This window comes from Balaenoptera ricei, chromosome 9, assembly GCF_028023285.1.
Source record: "Balaenoptera ricei isolate mBalRic1 chromosome 9, mBalRic1.hap2, whole genome shotgun sequence".
NCBI classification, from domain to species: Eukaryota; Metazoa; Chordata; class Mammalia; order Artiodactyla; family Balaenopteridae; genus Balaenoptera; species Balaenoptera ricei.
The window spans coordinates 108,161,845-108,181,767 of NC_082647.1; the positions used below are offsets into that span (position 1 = coordinate 108,161,845).

A 19,923-nucleotide genomic window follows, 5' to 3' on the forward strand; every position below is an offset into this window, starting at 1 on the left:
GTTTTTTTTTTTTTCTTTTTCCACTTGTTATGCTGTGAACATTTGTCCTGTCATTAAAACCATTCACAAACATGGTTTTTAATGGCCGTCTGATGTTACATCATAAGAAATACTGGAATAACTCTTATCAGATAAATTGCTTTTCTTCCACAGTGTTTACTTAAGCCATGTGCTTTGATCTGTGTCCTATTGTGACGTCAGTCTCAGATGCCTTTTTCCACACTCTGAGCCCATTTATTAATTTACGTTCACTCCCGAATTTCCATCTCAAATGCCAGCTCCCTCGAAAGCCCATTTATCTGTTGTGGCTCTACTTCTAGAATTCACAGTGCAATCTTTGGTACCTCTCTTTCAGATTGTATCTCACTCTGAAGAACAATCATGGAAAATCTCATTGTTCAGGATGAGGTCCTCCCCTGGCCTCACCCAGGCCTCCCTGGGGACAAGGTCCCTCCCGTCACTCCGTCCGTCTCCCTCTGCTCTACTCTGTCCGGAGTCCCTGCTGCTTGGGTTGCCACCTGGCAGTGGGGTCTGTCCCGTCAGCCCCCCTGGACCTTCAGGCTCGCCCTGCGCTGCATCTGCCTCCTGTGGGTTTGGGAATGTGAGGGCGAGGCTGGTTTAGTATTCCAAGGCTCTGGCTGACAACAGAGTGAGGGGGCTTCGGCCAAACAAGCCCCGAGGCAGATGCCTGCCAACGGGGACTTGCCGTTTAATTACGGGTTCGGAAGAGAATTCCACATGTTTGAAAGAATATTCATTCTCTCTCTGTTCAGGTGTGATGGTGATGGTGGGGTTACCTGAATTCCTAAATTTGGAGATAAATTACACATTCACCCCTAGACCGATCAGATTTGGAGAGGTTGTGGACCATCAACACATGCATTTTCCAAATTTTGTTTTCCTGGCGTCGCCCTATACCCGAAGGGATCTGAGTTGGCCACTACTCCAGGATATGAACTGGGGGTGGGTAGAAAATAGAGCATAATGATTACAGGAGAATCGAAATGTTTGTTGAACCCAAAACTAACAGAACAAAGACAAAAATAATCTCTGATTTTATGGATCCATTTGAGGATGCTGATAGTAACCCTCTCTCTCTTCAGGGGCTTAACTCTTCTACTTCCTCTGTGCCAGGCACTGCCCCAGGTTATTTTCTTCCTTCCATGTCCCCTCTGCCGGGAGGTCTCCTGGAGCCAAAGGATACTCATCTCTCAGGGCCCCGACACCCCTGCCGCACAGGAGCTACAAGGCCAGGTGGCCAGAGAGACCCGCTGGGAGCTCGTGGGTCTGTAAAGCGGGGATCGTGACGGCACAGACCCCCTAGAGGGGCTGGAGGGACTCGATGACGTGGAGCACGGAGGCTGAGTTTGCCCCGTGAAAGAACACACGTGCAATGTAAGAGCACAGAGGTGGTAATCAGTTTCAGCTGAAATCACAGATGCTTCTTAGGGAAGGTGGCATCTGAAGCACATGTTCAAGGTAAGCAGTTATTCATTGAGGCATTTTTTTTTGTAACAGCAAAACAGTGGAAATAATCTCAATGACCATATACAGGGAGACTGGCTGGATAAATTATGGTAGAGGGGATAGGATATAGGGGATTATGGATAGGGTTCGGGGAGTGCCCAGCAGCTGCAAAGTAGGATGAGGAAGATTCACGTGAAGTTGTCTGGAGAGATCTCCAGGGTATGCTAAGTTTAAGTGGCAAGGTACAAAGAGTGTAGATGCGTCTTCTGTGGAAGTGGAAGACGTGGTCTAGGCCTGCCATGTGCCCAAAGGACCCAGGTGCCAACTGGGGAGGCTCCCACGGGCCACATGGGAGAAAGTCTGGACATCAAAGTGAATAATGACAGGAGGGATTACCATAAACTGAATAAAAAAAAGGATTCAATGACCTCACATGGGTACTAAAAAGGCTATTTTAGAAAAGAATGTCAACTAGTAAATGTAGAAGAAATGATAGAAATAGGAAATCACTCCTTTATAACCACCAAGAAATCTGACTGACGCTACTTCAAGCAAATCATCAAATTTGTCGTCATGGTAACGGGATGAAATGGCTGTGCCACCTGGTGGGACGCAATGAGAGGAAATGCTCCTGCCCACCTGAGTCCCGCCCGGAGGAAAACCGTGCCCAGGCCAGACGAGGGACGTCCTGCAAAACACCCGGCCTCAACTCTGCACAACATCGGGGAAAAGGGGGCTGAGAAATGGTCCTGAATTAACGAAGAGCGTGGAACCCACAGCCCTCAGCTGGACTCTGGATCGAAAAGCAGCTAAAAAGGACGTATTGGGACAGTGGGGGAGTTGAAATTAAACTGAAAACTAGAATTGCATTGAATCGATGTTAAACTCCGGATGAGAGTGAAGCCGTCTTTTGTTACTTAGGGGAATGTCCCGTGTGTAGGAAAGCGTGCTGGCGAATGTAGGGTGAAGCGTTATAACACCTGTAATTGTCACAGGGCTCAGAAAACACACACACACATACACACACACACACACACACAGAGACACAAACACAGAGTGAGAGCAATGTGGCGATTACTGAAAATTGGTAAAGTTAAGTGCAGGGCACATGGGTGTTCATCACACTATTCTTGCAACGTTTCTGGCTGTTGTTTGAAAAATTTCAAGATAAAAGATAAAGTACAGGATAAGCAGGGATAAACTGGCATTGAGGACACCCAGGAACAGGGCAGAGCGTACAGGAAGGGACGCATCTCCGAGCCTGGAGACCCCCTCACGTCTCGTCTGAGCGCGATGCCGAAGGCCTGGGGGCAGGGAGCAGAGAGAGCCCCTCCCCCGCACTGGGCGGCTTCCCACCTTTGCCACAAGGGCCGTCGCACTTTTTGCACTTGCGGACGCCGTCCTCCTCCACCTCCTGGCTGTCCGAGCTGCAGGCGCGGACGCACGAGCCGTGGTCCGTCACCACGTAGTTACCTGGGGGACAGTGAAAGGAAGGTGACGAGAGCGGCGCCAGGTGTTCCTGGGCCTCACGACCCTCCATGACGGGCTGATCCTCTGGTTTTGTTTACTTTAAGGACAAAGAATGAAAGGCTGCGAACAGAGAGGGGTGCGGGGTTCACGGGCTCTCAGGGCCTCCCCGCCAGGCGCCGGGCGGCGAGGAGCCGGGCTGCCCCGGGGCGCCGCCCGCCCGCTGGTCACAGTGCTCCCCCCCCACTCCCTGCAGCCTGTGTTCCCGTAGGGTCTCCCTTCAGGACTTGTGGTTGAAGCTTGACTATTTATTAGAAAATGCGAAGCTACACAAAGACCACGCTTCCGCCGGGGCTGCCCTCGTCCCCTCCGGCCACCGCGGGGGGCGGTGCCCACGCTCGGCACCAGCCCCGACGCCGGTCACTGTCCCGGCTGCCCTCACCGGTGCGAACACGTGTTTGTGTTCATAACCTATTAACACAAATATTAGTCTATACTTTTCAGGAACTCTATGGGTTCCTTGTGACTTTCCCAAGTGGATCCTCAAACCTATTTGCTGGGCATTTGTCATTTTCCTTCTGAAAACCGTCTACTTTTGTTCTCTGAGGCTCTGAGTGGTTTCCTGTGGACTTTAAACTCTGCCTGTTAAGCTGTCTCTCAGAGAGTCTACCTGTGTCACGACTGTGGCGAATTGTTCTTAGCTCGTCATTTACCTTACAGTGGTTTATTATTCTAGTTGTGTGTTCTTTTTTCTGTTCCAAATTTATAAAATTTCATGTTCACAGATCTGGTAGGGCAAACCTCCCCCTCATAATTGTTCTTAAACGTTTTTTTTTTTTCCTTAATCTTCCCTGTTGGAAATCAAGATTGGTTTCTAAAACAATTTAATTAGACAATTCTACACTTCCTCTACCACGAAATAATTCATGTTGCCAATTCCCTAAATACCAGAGCCATCTGTAAAGCCCAAATAGAAATAAGCAAAACCCAAGCCCAAATGATTAAACAAAACCGACTGACAAGCAAAAACCCCTCTGCAGTATTCCTAAGGGTACAACCTTCACCAGACTTTTAACCACTAAAGAAGGCAGGTCTTCTAACTACTCTCTCACTTGGGCCTTTTAAATACCTGCAAAGAGCTCAATGGGAAAATGGCCCAGTGGTCATGGGTTTGTGCCAGTCAGACGATGGGATATTCTGGGCGACCACAGCTGGGGCTCAGGACACAAGAACTGACTCGAGGCCGGAGTAGCAGTCGTCCCCTCACCTGCCTGACGCTGAGGCGAACACAGGGACCCAAGGACGCGTGAGTGGGGGACGCGGGGATGCCAGCAGGAGATAGAACAGGTAACGGGGTGCCTGACAACGAAAGGGTCTCCACGAGGGGCACTCACGGGGGCACTTCCTGACACAGGTGGCGCCGAAGCTGTACTTCCCCAGCGGGTTGACTTTCATCTCGTAGGTGGTGGGGTCGTACAGCATGAGTGGTGGGCATGTGTCCTTGCACGTGGCTTCGTCCCGGAACCTGCGGCAGACCTGTCAGGGGAGGGGGGGCGGCTGTTAGACTCCGTGCGGGGAGCCGCGGCCACGGTTCTCTGCGTCCAGGTGTTTGGTCAGAGCACACACGTCTACTAAAGTACTCTCGGTACAGTCAGAAAGACCCTTCTCTTAAAAGCATGGTTTTTCTTAAATCCACTGTCCCAGCTGTCAGAGTTTACGGATTATGATGAGGGAAAAACACGTCTCCGTTAACTTTCAAAACGAGGCAGGAGTACACACACGAGAGTAGTTAACTCTACGGTGAAATTATTCTTCAGCTTAACTTACGTCAGGTTTCCCTCCTCAACAACACTTGAGGACACATTTTAGAATTTATTGCCAAACGCAGAGAACCTGGACTCGGGGGTGTCGTGCAGAGGGGACCAGACCACGCACAGAGGGGTCCTGACCAACGGCCTCGGGCCGTCTCCTTCCAGCCGCACATCAGGACCGGCCCAGACCAGCCGAGTCCAAAGCGTGGAGGCCTGTCCAGCCTCTGGAACTTTAGCCCCCCTGTCCCTGAAAACCAGACTCTTCTGGATCCCATCCAAGGTGAGTCTCCCAGTCTGGAGCTCGCTCAGCTCTGACTTCGGGACCCCGTCTGTCCGTCCTGATGTCTCGGGACTCACAAGGTGCCCATAATCAGATGTGTGGCACCCACGGCCCACGGGGACACTAGGTCTCGCTTGAGCTTTCTGCAGCAACAGGGACAACAGCGAGGGCATGGGGACCCCACGGGGGGGGGGGGGCGAGGAGGCGGGGGGTGGGTGTGGAGGGATGTGCAGGAGGCCTCTGAGCCGAGGTGGAAGGAGCAGAGGCTTTAGGGGCGAAAGGCACAAACGGAGCCCCAGCTGTCCTGCCACTCGGGATCTGTGTGGCCCCTTACCTTCGCCGTACACATTTTAGGGGTCCCTGCGGCATCAACGCCCTAGGTTTGCAATGAGAATCGTGTGGAACGATAAACAGTGAGACGAGGCTGGTGCTGGCCCCAAGAGACATTAGGGGCCCATAACACACAGTTCGTGTTTTGGCTCATTCTATGCCCAGGGCCTGGGTAAGGACGCCACACACACTGTGCCGTTTAGACCACTTAACAGGTAGGCACTTTATTCTCCACCACTGTCAGACAAGGAAACAGAGGCACGGAGAGGTCACGTAAGTTGCCCAAGGTCACCAAGTAAGTGGTGAAGGAAGGCAGGACACTATAAGATGCTTTGTCACCCCCGCGGCTACAGACGCCAGTCAGTACGTTTCAGTCACAGGACGGCTCTCCGAATCCCGGGCCAGAGAAGCCGCTGGGGGGGTTATTACCAGGCAGTCGCTCTCCCGCGGCCCCGTGCAGCCGGCGGCACACTGGCTGTGGCAGCAGTCGCTGGGGGACCTGCCGCGGCAGCGCCCGGAACACTGCTGGGCACAGATGACTTTGGTCACTGGAAAGAAGCAGAGGCCACCCGTGAGCTGAAGGGCCCGGGAGGGAGGAAGGGTGCCTTCCCCGGGACCTCGCAGAGCACTTGCAAACAGCGGATGAAAGATGGATCAAGTTGGTGATTCTGCGGCTTAAGTTCCCAAACATTCACGTTCTGCTCAATTCAACTGAGTCTTGATCTTTCTTACTGTACTTTTTTTTTTTTTTTTTTTTCCTACTTGTTTCTCATCACTTAGGAGAACTGACTCAGATCAACTCTGGACTTGCAGACTGCTAAATTAGATACCGATGAGAATTGAGTTTGGGGGGGAGGGCGGGTAACAGAAAGCATGTACAAAGAGCATGACGCCTGCCAGAAAGTAGTGTTTAAAAGGACATAACAGTCGCATCACAATTAGACTTAAAGTTTTCAAGCTGACATGTCCCCAGATTCCTTGGCCGTTCATGCTCCCGAACTAGGATTCCTGCAGAAAAACCCCCTTGAAGAAGAAGCTACTCTTGCTTCTCTGGAGGTGGGTACTCAGGAGAGGGAGGGGTGCCATGACTCAGGTAACACAGACAAGCCCCCATTCCCAGGAAAACCTGCCAAACATATTGTTCAGAGAGAATGGCTGGTACACGGGTGGCCCACTTGCACTGACTTATGACAGGCTGGAGTGCCAACAATAGCCCGCGCTGGACTAAACTGCACACGGGGAGATTTGCAAGACTGTCATTCACATAACTGCTAACATCTGGCCTTAAAATCAACAATGCTTTCGGAGTCTTCAAAGGGAAAACAAATGCAAGTGTAAGAGGAGAAGATGGCCAGTGAAACTCTGCTCCCCGACTCACTTTTCTGGCAGTTCTCCTTCCCCGCACCCCAGCAGCTTCCATTAAGACAGACTGGATCACACTTTGGGCCTAAAATATAAAAGTAATGGTTAAATTCATATTTCAGGGAAAGGGAACAAGAAACTGATGGCCCCTTCTCAAGCCCCTAGGCAAAGCCACATCCTAGAAACAAGGAAGTGCTTTCAAATTTCTTATTCTCTGTTTGTTCAACTGGTTGGTTTGTAAGATGATTTAAAAAAGACTCTCATGAGAAAAAAAAAAGAACCAGGTACTGCTTTTATTTACATTTCAGTTGTGGAAACTGAGGAGGAGAGCGATTATTGACTTGTCGCAGGCCATGAAAACTGGGATTTAAATGGACTCGTGGGTCCAGATTTCAAATCTGCTTAGGCTCGGAGAATTTTCCAGCATCTCCCACAATGATGTTAAGGATGCCTCATCTGGGGGGATGGGTATGCACCAACCACATTCGTGCCGTGTCCAATCCTCTGTGATCCCAGGAGTTGGGGTCCTGTAAATAAATACTCCTACACTCCACGCCAAAGGGAGAGAGGCCTGGATGCCACACAAAGGGTAGGACGTGCATGTTCTGTGTCACCTGGTTGATTATCTAAAACTTCAGCTATTAATTTGCAAGTTACTGTCTGAAACTATCTGTAATTGATCAATCCATTCGTGCAGTTTTTATAAATGACTGACTATAAATGACAGCTACTAAGTGTTTTAATCTCATCAGTTGTGTTTTGTTTTCATCGGCATTAAGAAATCTGAAGACCGAGTGTTCTATATACAGACATAGAGAAGAGATGACCACCAAATTTGTTAGAAAGAGATCAGCCATGCCGATCACTTCCATTGCAAAGACACAGTAACCAAGGGACTTAACGTGTGTCCCAAAGTCTCCCACAGTCAGGAAGAATTCAGTGTCTGGGAGAATTTCGGTTTCAAACAGAAGAGCTGACGATTTGCCAAGTGATTGTTGGACCAGGGCACCCCTTCAATAAGACCGACAAGGTTTACAATCGCTCCCAGGGGCGAAAGGCATTAGTGCAATGCTGGCACTTCTCAGAACCCTGAAGGACGGCAGTATGAGCCCCAGATGGATGGTGTGGGTTGTACATTGTGAAGAGAGACAGATGAAGATGAAGACAGAAAGACAGAAAGAAACTAAGAGGAAAGAGCAAAAGTAACACATAGATATGTTCAAAGTGGCTGTGTCTGTACAATGATATCACGATATCTTTCGTTTTTACCCGATACCTCCCCATATTTTCCAAATTTCTATTATAAGCATACAGTATGTTTATAAAAGAAAATATTTAAAATAAAAACGTTTAATGGCATCTTTCTGTAACACAGGAAAACATCTGCCAATCAAGGAATTCAAAGTCTGCTTATGATTCTATTCTTAACCTTTTGTGACAAAAAAAGAATTAGACATTATTTAAAATATGGATAATAGAACAAAGCAAGAAGAAGAAATGAGAATCATACAGAGGTAATCAATATAGGCATATAAGTATATCTACATATAAGAATTAATATCACACTACACACTGTATTATAACTTAAAAAATAACTGATAAAACGTTATGACAATTTTTCCATGCCTTTAAATATCCTTCTGGGACTCCCCTGGTGGCGCAGTGGTTAAGAATCCACCTGCCAATGCAGGGGACATGGGTTCGATCCCTGGTCCGGGAAGATCCCACATGCCGCAGAGCAACTAAGCCCGTGCGCCACAACTACTGAGCCTGTGCACTACAGACTGAGAGCCACAACTACTGAAGCCCGTGCACCACAACTACGGAAGCCCATGCGCCTAGAGCCCGTGCTCCACAACAAGAGAAGCCACCGCAATGAGAAGCCCACGCACCGCAACGAAGAGTAGCCCCTGCTCGCCGCAACTAGAGAAGGCCTGTGCGCAGCAACGAAGACCCAAAGCAGCCAAAAATAGATAAATAAATTAAAAAAAAAAGTAAGTATCTTTCTACCTAACATGAATTTTTAATGGCATGGCTGGACCACAATTTATTTAACCAATCTCTTCTTTTTAGATACATAAGTTGCTTTCAAAATTTATTATAAACAAGGCTGTAGGGAACATTCTTGAACAAAAATATTTTTCTACATCACTTAATTTCCAATGTGACTAACCTAATATCCCTAGATCCTTTAAAAAAAACCCTTAATAGTTCTGTCACTTTGATATTTTTCCCTTAGTAGTGAAATCATTCCAGAACAATTTATTGAATAATGAATTCTTTTCGTATTTGCTTGCAATGTCATTTCTTTATGGACATTTGATACAGTTAGGCTTATTCTTATTATCTTATTCTTATTTGTATATGCCTACTCTTAAACCAATACCATATTGGTTTAGAGTTCATAGCTTTGTAATATTTTAATCTTGTTATTGCATAAACCTGTCCACCATTCTTCTTTCCCAACACTTTCTTGCCAGGTGTTTCCCACAGCTGTGGTGTGAGAGGGCAGATGTGCCGCTTTGGGTTGCCTGATCTGGTCCATGGCAAACCCATATTAGGTTCACAGCCTTTCCATGTCAGTTTTTCTTGCTATAAATATACACAATTTAACCTCCTCCACTGTCCATCAGAGAGCTGAGGAAAGGCTAACCTCGATCTCTGGATAATATAAAATTTTGCATTGTAAAAGAAAGCTTTTGGTTTCCTGCAAACGTAGTAGGTATCATGCTGAGTGTCTGTTGGAATAATATATTTACAAAACCAAAGGGCTCAACACCCATGTTCACAGCAGCATTCTATTCACAACTGTCAAAAGGTGGAAGCAACTCAAGCAACTCAAGTGTTCATTGACAGATGAATGAATAAACAAATGGAATAGTATTCAGCCATATTAAGGAAGGAAGTTCTGACACATGCTATAACTTGGATGACTCTTCAAGAAGAGCCACGGTGCTCGGTGAAAGAAGCCAGTCACAAAAGGACAAATACTATGTGACTCCACTCCTACAGGGCACCTAAAGTCGTCCAATTCATAGAGACAGAAAGTAGGATGGTGGATGCAGGGGCTGGGAGTGGGGAGTTAGTGTTCAATGGGGACAGAGTTTCAGTTTGGCAGAATGCAAAGAGATAAACCGTGGTGATGGCTGCACAACGATGTGAAGGTACTTAATGCTGCTGAACTGCACACTTAAAAATGCTTAAGATGGGGACTTCCCTGGTGGCACAGAGGTAAAGAACCCGCCTTCCAATGCAGGGGACGTGGGTTCTACTCCTGGTCAGGGAACTAGATCCCACATGCATGCCGCAACTAAGAGTTCGCATGCCACAACTAAGGAGCCTGTGAGCCGCAACTAAGGAGCACACGTGCCGCAACTAAAGGAGCCAGTGAGTCGCAACTAAGGAGCCCGCCTGCCACAACTAAGACCAGCACAACCAAGATAAATAAATAAAATAAAGAAAATTAAAGAAAAAAAGTTCACCACAAAAATACACAAAAGGAAAAAAGGTCCTTATTTAAAAAAAACAAGGATTAAGATGGTAAATTTTATGTTAAGGGTATTTTATCATAATCAATCAATCAAATCAGAGAAAAAAACAAAAAACAAAGCAGCTCCAGTTGATTTTTAAGATCCATATCAGCTCCAAATTCTTTTTTTTTTTTTTTTTTAAGATTTATTAATTGATTGATTGATTGCTATGTTGGGTCTTCGTTTCTGTGCGAGGGCTTTCTCTAGTTGCGGAGAGCGGGGGCCACTCTTCATCGCGGTGCGCGGGCCTCTCACTATCGTGGCCTCTCTTGTTGCGGAGCACAGGCTCCAGATGCGCAGGCTCAGTAGTTGTGGCTCACGGGCCCAGTTGCTCCGCGGCACGTGGGATCTTCCCAGACCAGGGCTCGAACCCGTGTGCCCTGCATTGGCAGGCGGACTCTCAACCACTGCGCCACCAGGGAAGCCCTCAGCTCCAAATTCTGAGACCAAAAAAACCCCCAAGAAACAAAAACAAAAAAACACCCCTGCATCCACTGCTTAGTTGTAGGGAAACAGAGAAGCAGGAAACGATGATGGCTTCTTATTTTCAAGACCGGAAGGTCAGGGCGATCAGGAAGGCAGCCGGCTAAGCGGAGCTCAGGGTCCTCAGTTTCCCACTGCCAACAGCGCTCATGGGGCAGCCCTGACCTGCAGCCTGGCCCCGGCCAGCCTCTCCCTTGCATGGGCTGCTTTACTGATGAATGGCAGGGACTAGGTAACGGGCACTAGTTAAAGATGGACAAACGCGTCCCCATATGCGCCCCAATTTTGCTGGGGGCTCCATGTGGGAGTGCCCAGGCCCATCAGCAGGAGGGCAGGGTTCAGCCCCAAAGCTTTCCAGAGGGCCTGGTGCTACTTTGAGCCTCGGCAGCAAGTCAGAAGGTCACAAAAGTCTAGTCAGTCCCCTCACACAAGATGTGAGAAGCCCCCTCGCCAGGGCTGACATGACGGGCTCTTAACGCCACATGAGGGCTTAGCTGTGCTGAGTGGGGTGGGGTGGGGTGGGGTGGGGGTGGGGGGCGGGTGATCTGCCAGCAAGGGAGCTGTCACCATGAAAAACAGACTTTTTTCCCCCCTCTGTCTTCCGGTGAGCATATCATCTGTTTACTATCAATATTTACTTTTGTATTAGATTAATGTAACGTAGAGTTAGCTCTGCTTTCTCTGATCCCCACCCCAGCCCCACAGCTCTGCCCACCTTAGGAGCTGCAGGTTGGGGGCAGGGGTCCCTGTGGAACACTTACATTTGCTCAGCTGGTTCTGAAATTCAATCGACATATTGCTTAGAAAGTCGGCGTGGACGATGTCCCGCCACTGGACGGTCTCCATGTTGCAGAGCACGGGGTTGTTGCTGAATCGCACGGCGCCTTGCAGGATCTCTGCGTGAGGAAGGAACCCCCATGAGCAAATGTGCCGTCCCTCCTCAATTCTCCTGAGGTAGGCATGCGTCTCTTCACATTGTGCCTCCTGCTAAAAGACGGCCACCTGCAAACGAGACTCCCCTTGGAACTTCACTGGGGGGCCGTGGAAAATGACCTGATGGATTCCTCTGTGGAAGAGTCAGGGTTCCCCTGCACTGGGTCTTTGAACCATGAATGATCAGAATTTCAAAATATGGGGAGGAAAGGAGATAACGCCTTAGTCACTTAGCACAAACGACACGTGTACAGTGAGTCGGTGGTTCCCGGGGGGGCTGGTCTGGGCTGGACCGGAATGACCGTGTGATGACGACGTGAAAGGGCAGACGCGACAGGAAGGGCGGGTGGAAGGGAGGATGGTGTGAGGGGCTTTGGGAGCATTTCACTGGAGAAAAGGGGGTGGGAGTGAGGTGCAGCAGGAGGATATGTACATGTGAGGAAGAGACGGGACGGGCACCGGGAATGTCAAGGTGTAAAACTGTTCAACTGTTCAAAGGAAGAGCTGGGAAGACATGGAAAGTCAGGGGTGGTAAGAAAAGTCAAGCCTGAGCAGAGGACAAGTGTTTCCTCCGTGACATTTGTGTAAACATTTCCTGAATGACTTGTGTACACAGAGCACAGCAGCAAGAGCTGCGGGGTCAGCAGAGACGAGTGATTTCTGTTGGTCCCTTTCTAAGAGGCGACATGCGTGGGAGACACGTCACACAGTTACTGACCTCACGTCCACAGAGGACCACGACTCACAACGGGGCTGGGGCCAGCTGGGTTATACGCGTGGCCTGAGCTAATCCTCGCACGGTCCTCTGACTGTAACTCAAATCTACATACGTAGCTAATGCCCAGCATCCCACAGCGGGAAAAGGACGTGGCAGAGGAAGGGTTCTCCCTGGGAAGCTCTCTGAGGCTGATGGAAAGGATGACGTTTCCTGAAGGCTGACGGGAGCACGTGGAGGAACCCGAGGGAGGGCGGGCGCCGGGGCGGCGGCGGGGGCCACAGAGGCAGGCTGGGGGGTCGGAAAGGGAGCTTTGGATGCGAAGTCAGAGACGGCAGCAGGACACCCAAGTGAAAACGTTCACCAGGAGGGAGCCAGAGTCAAGGGATAAACTGATGAGAGGTCAGCGCTGGAGACGCAGAAGAGAGACGTCAGGGCAGCGGGACCCTCGGGACGACAGACCAGGGGCCGGGAGAGCGCCAGCGGGGAGGCCGAGGGCCCGACAGAAGCCGCGGGCAGCAGAGGCCCGCGTTAGTTATCAATAACAGTGTGTAATTCTCGCCCAGTAACCCACATTAGAGGATTATTTAATAACATTAAATAATCGGGATTGACACTACCCCAATACCAAGCGAAGAAACGGCTGTCCAGCCCTTTATCTGGAGCAATTCACTGAGTCTTCTCAGCCATCCTCGGAAGTCTGTCACCATCGTTCATCCCCATGTTTGAAGACACAGAGAACACGCTCCCGGGTGCCTGGCTGGTGAGCGATGGAGCCGGGGCTGGAACCCGACCGTCCGCTCCCACCCGCCTCTGCCTGTCGCCACGAGACAGTGACAGCGTGAGGCAGGATGGGCGTCCAGGCGGGCCGAGCACAACCGCGCACGGACAGCACGACCCAGCGCCGGGGCTGCGCCCAGCAGGTGAGGGGGTGGGAAGCCCTAAGGTCGCCTCCTGAAGGCAGAGCCCAGGAGCCAACCTGGAGAGCAGACGTCGGGCTCCATGGGGCTTGGACGCTCAGCCATCCCAGCACCGCGGCCTGGGACCAGGCCCCTCCCCGCCCAGCACCCTCACCCTGTCGTGCATCCTCTGCTCTCATCCCCCATTTGGGGTCGGCCCCCTCGCTCGTCAGAGCTGCGTGGAAGATGCGAGGGCTCTGGGGGCACAGACTGGGTGGCCATCCCCGGCCATCTTTTCGCTCATGTGGGACTTCAGGAGGGTTACTTTGCCACCATTTCTTTATCTGTACAGTGGCAGAGCTACCACCTGCTTTCAAGGAAGGTTGTGGGCATTAGATGAAGTTACCAATTTAACACAGCTGGCACTGCACCTGCCGCGTGGTGAGGGCACGATCACTGTTACCTTCAATTTTTAAAAATCAGCTTGACGTCTCTTCTTCATCTTCTGCAGTTTCCTCTCACAGAACTCACACAAGTGCCCTACTCACAAGAATTCAGACTTCTCCTATAATACCTTTATTCCCTATCCTTAACTTAAAAATGGCTTTCCGGATAACAGCATTAATCTGGAAAATGTCTCAGAGAAGGGTTGATTTTTTTCACGTTATGTCCCTTATACCTGAGGTCCAGGTAGTGAGACCGGCAGACTGTCTAAGCATTCCAGCTCCGATCACCTGGTCATACTCTCTTTTTTCCAGAACCTTTACCACTTTTTACGAACTCTCTGGATACTTTTCCATGAACCAGGGAGAACTGGTACTTGGCTTAAATCTTCCCTTCCCACCCCACCATCTACTATCTCCTTAGCAACTTCCACCTGCTGCATCTTGCCCATGGCTGGCACGCAAATACATCTGTGTCTGATGAATAAAAGTCTTCTCTGAATGGAATTCAGAAAAGCACCAAGTCTGCTGAGTACCATCCGAGGTCACTCTCTGCCTTTACAGCCTCCCCATTCCCTGGCCTCTCACCCTGTAAGTTTCTCATGGGCAACTCCCTCAGTCCGGTTTTATTTGCACCGTAGTTGGATAAGACCGCTAAGGCATGGGTGTTTTCATAGAGCACATTTCCTCTGATGATCTGCAGCTTTTCCAAAGGAATCTTCTCCACTGTGTTGAGGGCAATGAGTACATAGCCAGCAACCTCCTGGATGGTCTAAGGAGATAAAACATAAACGTATTATTTCTCTTTTGAGGAACTCACGAATGCAAGATCTGAAATGGGTCCAGGGAGCCCAGGACACCTAGCTGGACAGGAGTGGTTGACAGATGCGAAGCGTGTAGGTGATTACCACTGGATCCCATGGGAGGTGACAGAATTTACAATGATTCCTGCATTTTTGCCTCTTGAGCTTGATAATAATAACAAAGGACCATGTGTATTACTTAGGAATGCTGTGACTTTCATTTTGCTTGCTGTTCAACACACTGAGATGAAAAGGGAAATGTTTTATTAATTTATTTTCTATCTATCTTGCAGGTTTTCCTATTAAAAAAAAGACAAAAAACCCCAGAAGAAAACCAATCAAATCCTAAGTTTACACCAAACTCAGAAGCCTTCAGGGCTGATTCCCATTGGCTCATTAGAGGCTGCTGTGGCACATCTGGGAATTTTGTGAATGAGTTGTTAAACTCTTGGTAGCTGGAAATCAACCATGGTGGGGGTATTTATACCAAGGAAATAGTCAAATGCTACAAAGCAGGAGTTTTTTTCTTTTTTTTTTTTTCTAAAGAGCCAGTATGTCAGGATACCATGGCTGAAGTGACGGTTAAAAGATTAGTGTCCACGATGATAGCGGAATGCCAGACTAATCTGTTTCTCTTTGTTGTTCTTTTATAGCTGTAACTTGACACTAGCTGGTAAAGTGGACTTTTCATAAAACTTGCATGTGTAGGTCCCTAGGACTTATAATTGCCACAGCAAAAGTAAATACACTGCCAGTTAAATTCTGCCAAGGCCTTTATCTACTTATATTTACTTCTACTATATTTGGGTAAGAATCAAATTCATTGAACTAACCTTTAGGAAAGAAAGGTTGTAACTACTTTGCATGTAGGTAATTTCCAAATTTCCAAGGACCACCTCACAGTTATTGAACATCCTCTGGAGGCTCACAAAGTGGTCTTCAAAAGTGCCCAACTGGGTGAGCTTGTTACTTGTCCCTTGGCAAACTGGAAGCAAGAGGAAAAAAGGTATCACATGAAATGCCAAGTAGAAGAGCAAAACTAAAATAAAACGATATTCGCAATCTTCAACTAACTGCACACTTCAGTGACTTATGACAGAAATTCTGATCGAAGGCCACTCAGGACAACTGTGACGAAAAATGTTTAAAAGTTTATATAAGGTGCAGTTCATTATAAGGACTAGTTCATCTCTATAATGCATGGAATTGTGTAAAACCGTTAAAAGTTCAAGGGGAAATAGATGGGAACTCTATGAAAATCTTTAAGATAAAACAGTCTATAAGAGCTTTAGTGAACAAAAAATACATATCATAATATGCAACTCAGCATTACAATGATGAGTTAACAACTATATAATGAACTTTTTACTTTGCAAAAAATAGCATGTCACATTATTACGTGCTCAAAGAATATTTACAAACATATTTTCTGACCATAACACTGTACAACCTAAAATCAATGACAAGAGTGTAAATTAAAACCCACTGGCTGGAGATGAAAAATATTCTAAACGAATGCACCAAAGAATAAAATCAAATACTATATAACATTTAGAAAATGACGACATGAAAACACATATTTAAAAAACACACTCAGCTCCTGAGAAACCAACATGCCTCTGTGTTTGCCCACACTCCAAGGAGCCCACCCACCCAGGCGCAGGTGCAAGGGTTTCGCATCCCCTGCTGGGATGTGGCCTTGGCACGTTAACTCCCTGATGTTTTCAGGTATCAAACTTAATATAAGAAAACATTTAAAATTAGGGGACAAAGTTTGAGTATGAAAATACATTTGCTAGTCTATCTTTAAAAGCAAAGGAGAGGATTATAATAAAGCCATGTTTATAAACCTAGCTCTTTGAACAACATGTACAGGCAAGCATAAGAAAACAAAGAGGTTCGGGGCTTTTGAAGCAGGGAGCTGTTAAGGGACTGTACTTTGAACCCAAATTATCATAAGTGAAGAAATATGGCCCCTGGCTTTGGAGGTTAGATTCAGACCAGGCCAGGCTCTTCCACGGATGCAATCTGCAACCAGGTGGCTGAGGACAGTACCAAGGCCAGAGTCAATATGCAGGGACTTCCTTCAGGAACTCTTGCCGAGTCTGCACTTCTCTTTGATAGGTCCTTTGTCCCCTCCCCACAGAAGTGTTCTGAAGAGGATCACCGTCTGCTCTTGCATTTTAGCGCCACAGCAGCGAGCACACGTTCAGATACCACACAATCAGTGCAAAGCATTTACACCAACAGTAAATATGAAGCAACCCTTACTTCCTCTTTAAATGTGTGGGGATTTCCCTCTTCTCCCCTTCTGTGGTCTCATTCAAATCTGGTGGTAGAGAGAACGTTCACACGGGAACTGCGACGGCCCACAAGACAGAGCCCCCCCGGCACTGGCTCCAGGGCACAGTGATTCCATCACTCTTCCAACCATAACACGGGACGGACCCAACATCTCTGGCTGCTTTCACCCAGGAGTGTGGACCGCTCTGACGGCAACCTCAAGTTGGAACCGCTGTACACAGTTGGCTGCAATGCATGTGGACGGGGCCAGACTGATTTCCCAATTCTAAGGTCCTTAAAGATGCCACAACCAATGGAGGTACAGGGTTTTGACGATAAAGGGTGACCTTTCCGTCGGCACACCTTGGAACAAAAGCTGCCTTCCAGCTGACAGACCATGGTCTCTAAATTTCAGCCTAACTGGTCAGCTCTGGTCTAGGGAGCCCCAAGTATTGATCATGCCCTTCACACCAGCCAGGTGACCAGTACTGACTAGAATGGGGTGTTGGAGCACATTTCTGAAGCGTTTCTTCTGTACACAGAAGGATGAAAACAATCCCAGCTACTTTCATTTTAAAGGATCAGGGGTACTAGCTTGTAAATTTCTCTTGGCTGAACCAAAGAATTTTTATTATTAAGTCACGCAAAAGTGACTTTCCTCAGTAGAAAAGGAAAACATGCCATGTCAGTTTAGCCTGTTATAGAAGAAAATAATTGCAAAAAGACTGTACTTGTGTTGTCATTCACTCCTTCAAAAAGTGCTGAATGAGTATTTATTTGATGAATACCTACTATGACCCTTCACTGTTTACAATTAGTATGAATTACTTTTACATTCATAAAAGATCCTGTATCTGGAAGATAATAGCAACATTACACATTATTGATATGAAGGTTAATTTGTAAAACATTTTGAGAAGCAACTGGACAACCTGTGTAAACAAATAAATATGCTTAAATTCCATGTCATGATGAGTCCACTTTGGAAAACCTATTTTGAGGAAATAGACCTAAACTGTCAGGCAAGATGTTGATTTATTTTCTAATAACGGCAAAAAATTGTCCAACTGTCCAACATGTTTATCCTTGAGAAAAAGCAGTTGACACACTATTTGATTCAGCTTAAGGCAAGTCCATCTTGAGTTCTATTCTGGGGTTAATTACTAAAGTACCAAAAGAAAATTTTACAAGGCTGTTTCTTCTGAGGCTTCCCCTGTCATATGCCCAAAAGGAGACAGCAAATCTAGGGTGAGGATGGGAATGGCCTGGCCTAGGTTTCTTGACTGAACAAAGTATAATCTTGGTTCCATCTTTATACCAAATATCTCATGTTATAAAGAGAGGCTTTAAATGTGAGGCTATTGAATCAGTAATATTAAAAAATAAAAATCACTAACTAGTGAGGCAGATTTAAGACAAAACTGCAAGAGTGAGAGCCCTTAGCTCAGCCAGGAGAAAGTTTCTTGGTCAGCCCTTCTTCCTTATGCAACACTGAACGACTTCCCCGAGCTCTACGCCACGCTTTCCTCAAGTACAGACTTGGTGAAAACAATCCTGGCCTCCCAGAATTGTTCTGAGGATCGAATGAACACAAAAGCTTCAACTTTCTTTTGTTACAGCTAACTACTGGGAACTGTGACAGGTGTTTGACATAAGGTGCCTCTGGACAGGCATTGGGGACCTCTGTGGACGTGTCCTCGTCCTAAGGTGCTGTCTGAACTGGGCATGTTTGGATCTGCCAATTGGCTTACTCAAATACTGCGCATTAAACAGTTACTTTATGCTTTGTCTGAAGAATATTTATCCAATCATAAGAAGAAAGAAAAAGAAATACATTGTACTTTAAGAATTTCATTAAAATATGCATTTAGGCATATTTAAGCAATTTATTCAAAGAGAAATTTAGTATTACCTTAGGGCTATGAAGTCGAAAACCAGACAATTAAAAGTGTTTGTGTCAAGCTCCGTACAGCATACTAGGGATTTGCTCTCCCTCCTGCAAATGTGAAGACAAATCCTACTGAACCAAGAGCAGCACGGCCTGCAAAGCACTTAGCTTTTCACCTTCACAGTTTATTACGACGATTCATAAATGGACAGAAGAGCTAAAAGAATTGTACTGTGAACATCCTTAAAGTAGCATTTTACTACGTTTACTTTATCATGTATCTATCCATCTCATTTTTTGGATGCATTTTAAAGTAAGGTACAGATATCAGTACCCTTCACCCTGACATGCCACTGATTACAGTTCAAGATGAGTAGACAGCTGTTGTTGAGGTAACGTCACAAACTGTGAGATAATCAGTCTTAAGTGTAGCATTGATGAGTTTCAACAAATGCATGCATCCGTGTAACTTGTTACCCCTGGAACATCACGGTTACCCTAGGAGCTCCCTCACGGCCCCGCCCAGACAATCCCTGCCCCAGACACCACACAGCGCGATTTGTTTTCACTTAGAATAGTTCTGCCTGTCTGGGGACCTCGTGCTCCTGGAATCACCCAGCACCGTCCTTTGGTGTCAGGTCCCCCGCACAGCAGGCGTTTCTGAGATTCATCCTGGTGCTGGGCTTCACGTGGCTTCCAAAGAGTCTTATGGGAAGTTATCTACGTATTACACTTGGACAGTGAGGGCTGATCCAGAGTCAGGCTGTTCTTTTTCTCAAGAACCCCCCCCCAAATTATCTTAACTGAAAATAAAACAATCTGCCTCCTTTAAGTCTTGAGATACCCCTGATGTGAGTGGGAGAGCCTGTGGCCTTCCTGTGTCGTTGTGGGAGTGGGCCCTTCTCTTTGCCCACAAGCCTGGGCAAATCTGTATGGCTGATTAAGACACAACATGAAAACAGGTTTCTCCAGGTTTCTCCAAATCCACTTAGACACTTGTGGAATTGCCTAAGTAAACTCATAATTGTTTTAATTTGTTTTCTCTACACTTCAACGGCAACCAAAGTCACTGGGTTCTTGCCAATCTATCCCCTTCTCCGAAGTTGTCTGTTTTGATTGTTACCCCGTTTTCCACAGAGCACCTCATTTTGAAGCAGAAATCACATTGCACTGCTCTTGGTTTGAACGATCCAGGTTTCCCAGTATCATCAGAACACGGGACGGGCCCC

The 19,923-nt window shown here is 47.4% G+C and overlaps 1 protein-coding gene across 4 annotated transcripts in view; it reads right to left on the reverse strand.

The window, feature by feature from the left end:
• The window catches only part of EGFR (epidermal growth factor receptor), a 190,199-nt gene that overhangs the window by 44,688 nt on the left and 125,588 nt on the right, over window positions 1-19,923 (reverse strand). For 3 of the 4 annotated variants that reach the window (XM_059934325.1, XM_059934324.1, XM_059934327.1), the window contains exons 2-8: window positions 15,357-15,508; window positions 14,309-14,492; window positions 11,492-11,626; window positions 6,734-6,802; window positions 5,785-5,903; window positions 4,329-4,470; window positions 2,824-2,940 (exon numbers count right to left, since the gene is read on the reverse strand). In XM_059934325.1, the coding sequence (XP_059790308.1) occupies window positions 2,824-2,940; window positions 4,329-4,470; window positions 5,785-5,903; window positions 6,734-6,802; window positions 11,492-11,626; window positions 14,309-14,492; window positions 15,357-15,508 (918 nt within the window). Of the gene's footprint in view, window positions 1-2,823; window positions 2,941-4,328; window positions 4,471-5,784; window positions 5,904-6,733; window positions 6,803-11,491; window positions 11,627-14,308; window positions 14,493-15,356; window positions 15,509-18,718; window positions 18,746-19,923 lie in introns of those variants that run through there. The other variant, XM_059934328.1, reaches the window with a different exon arrangement.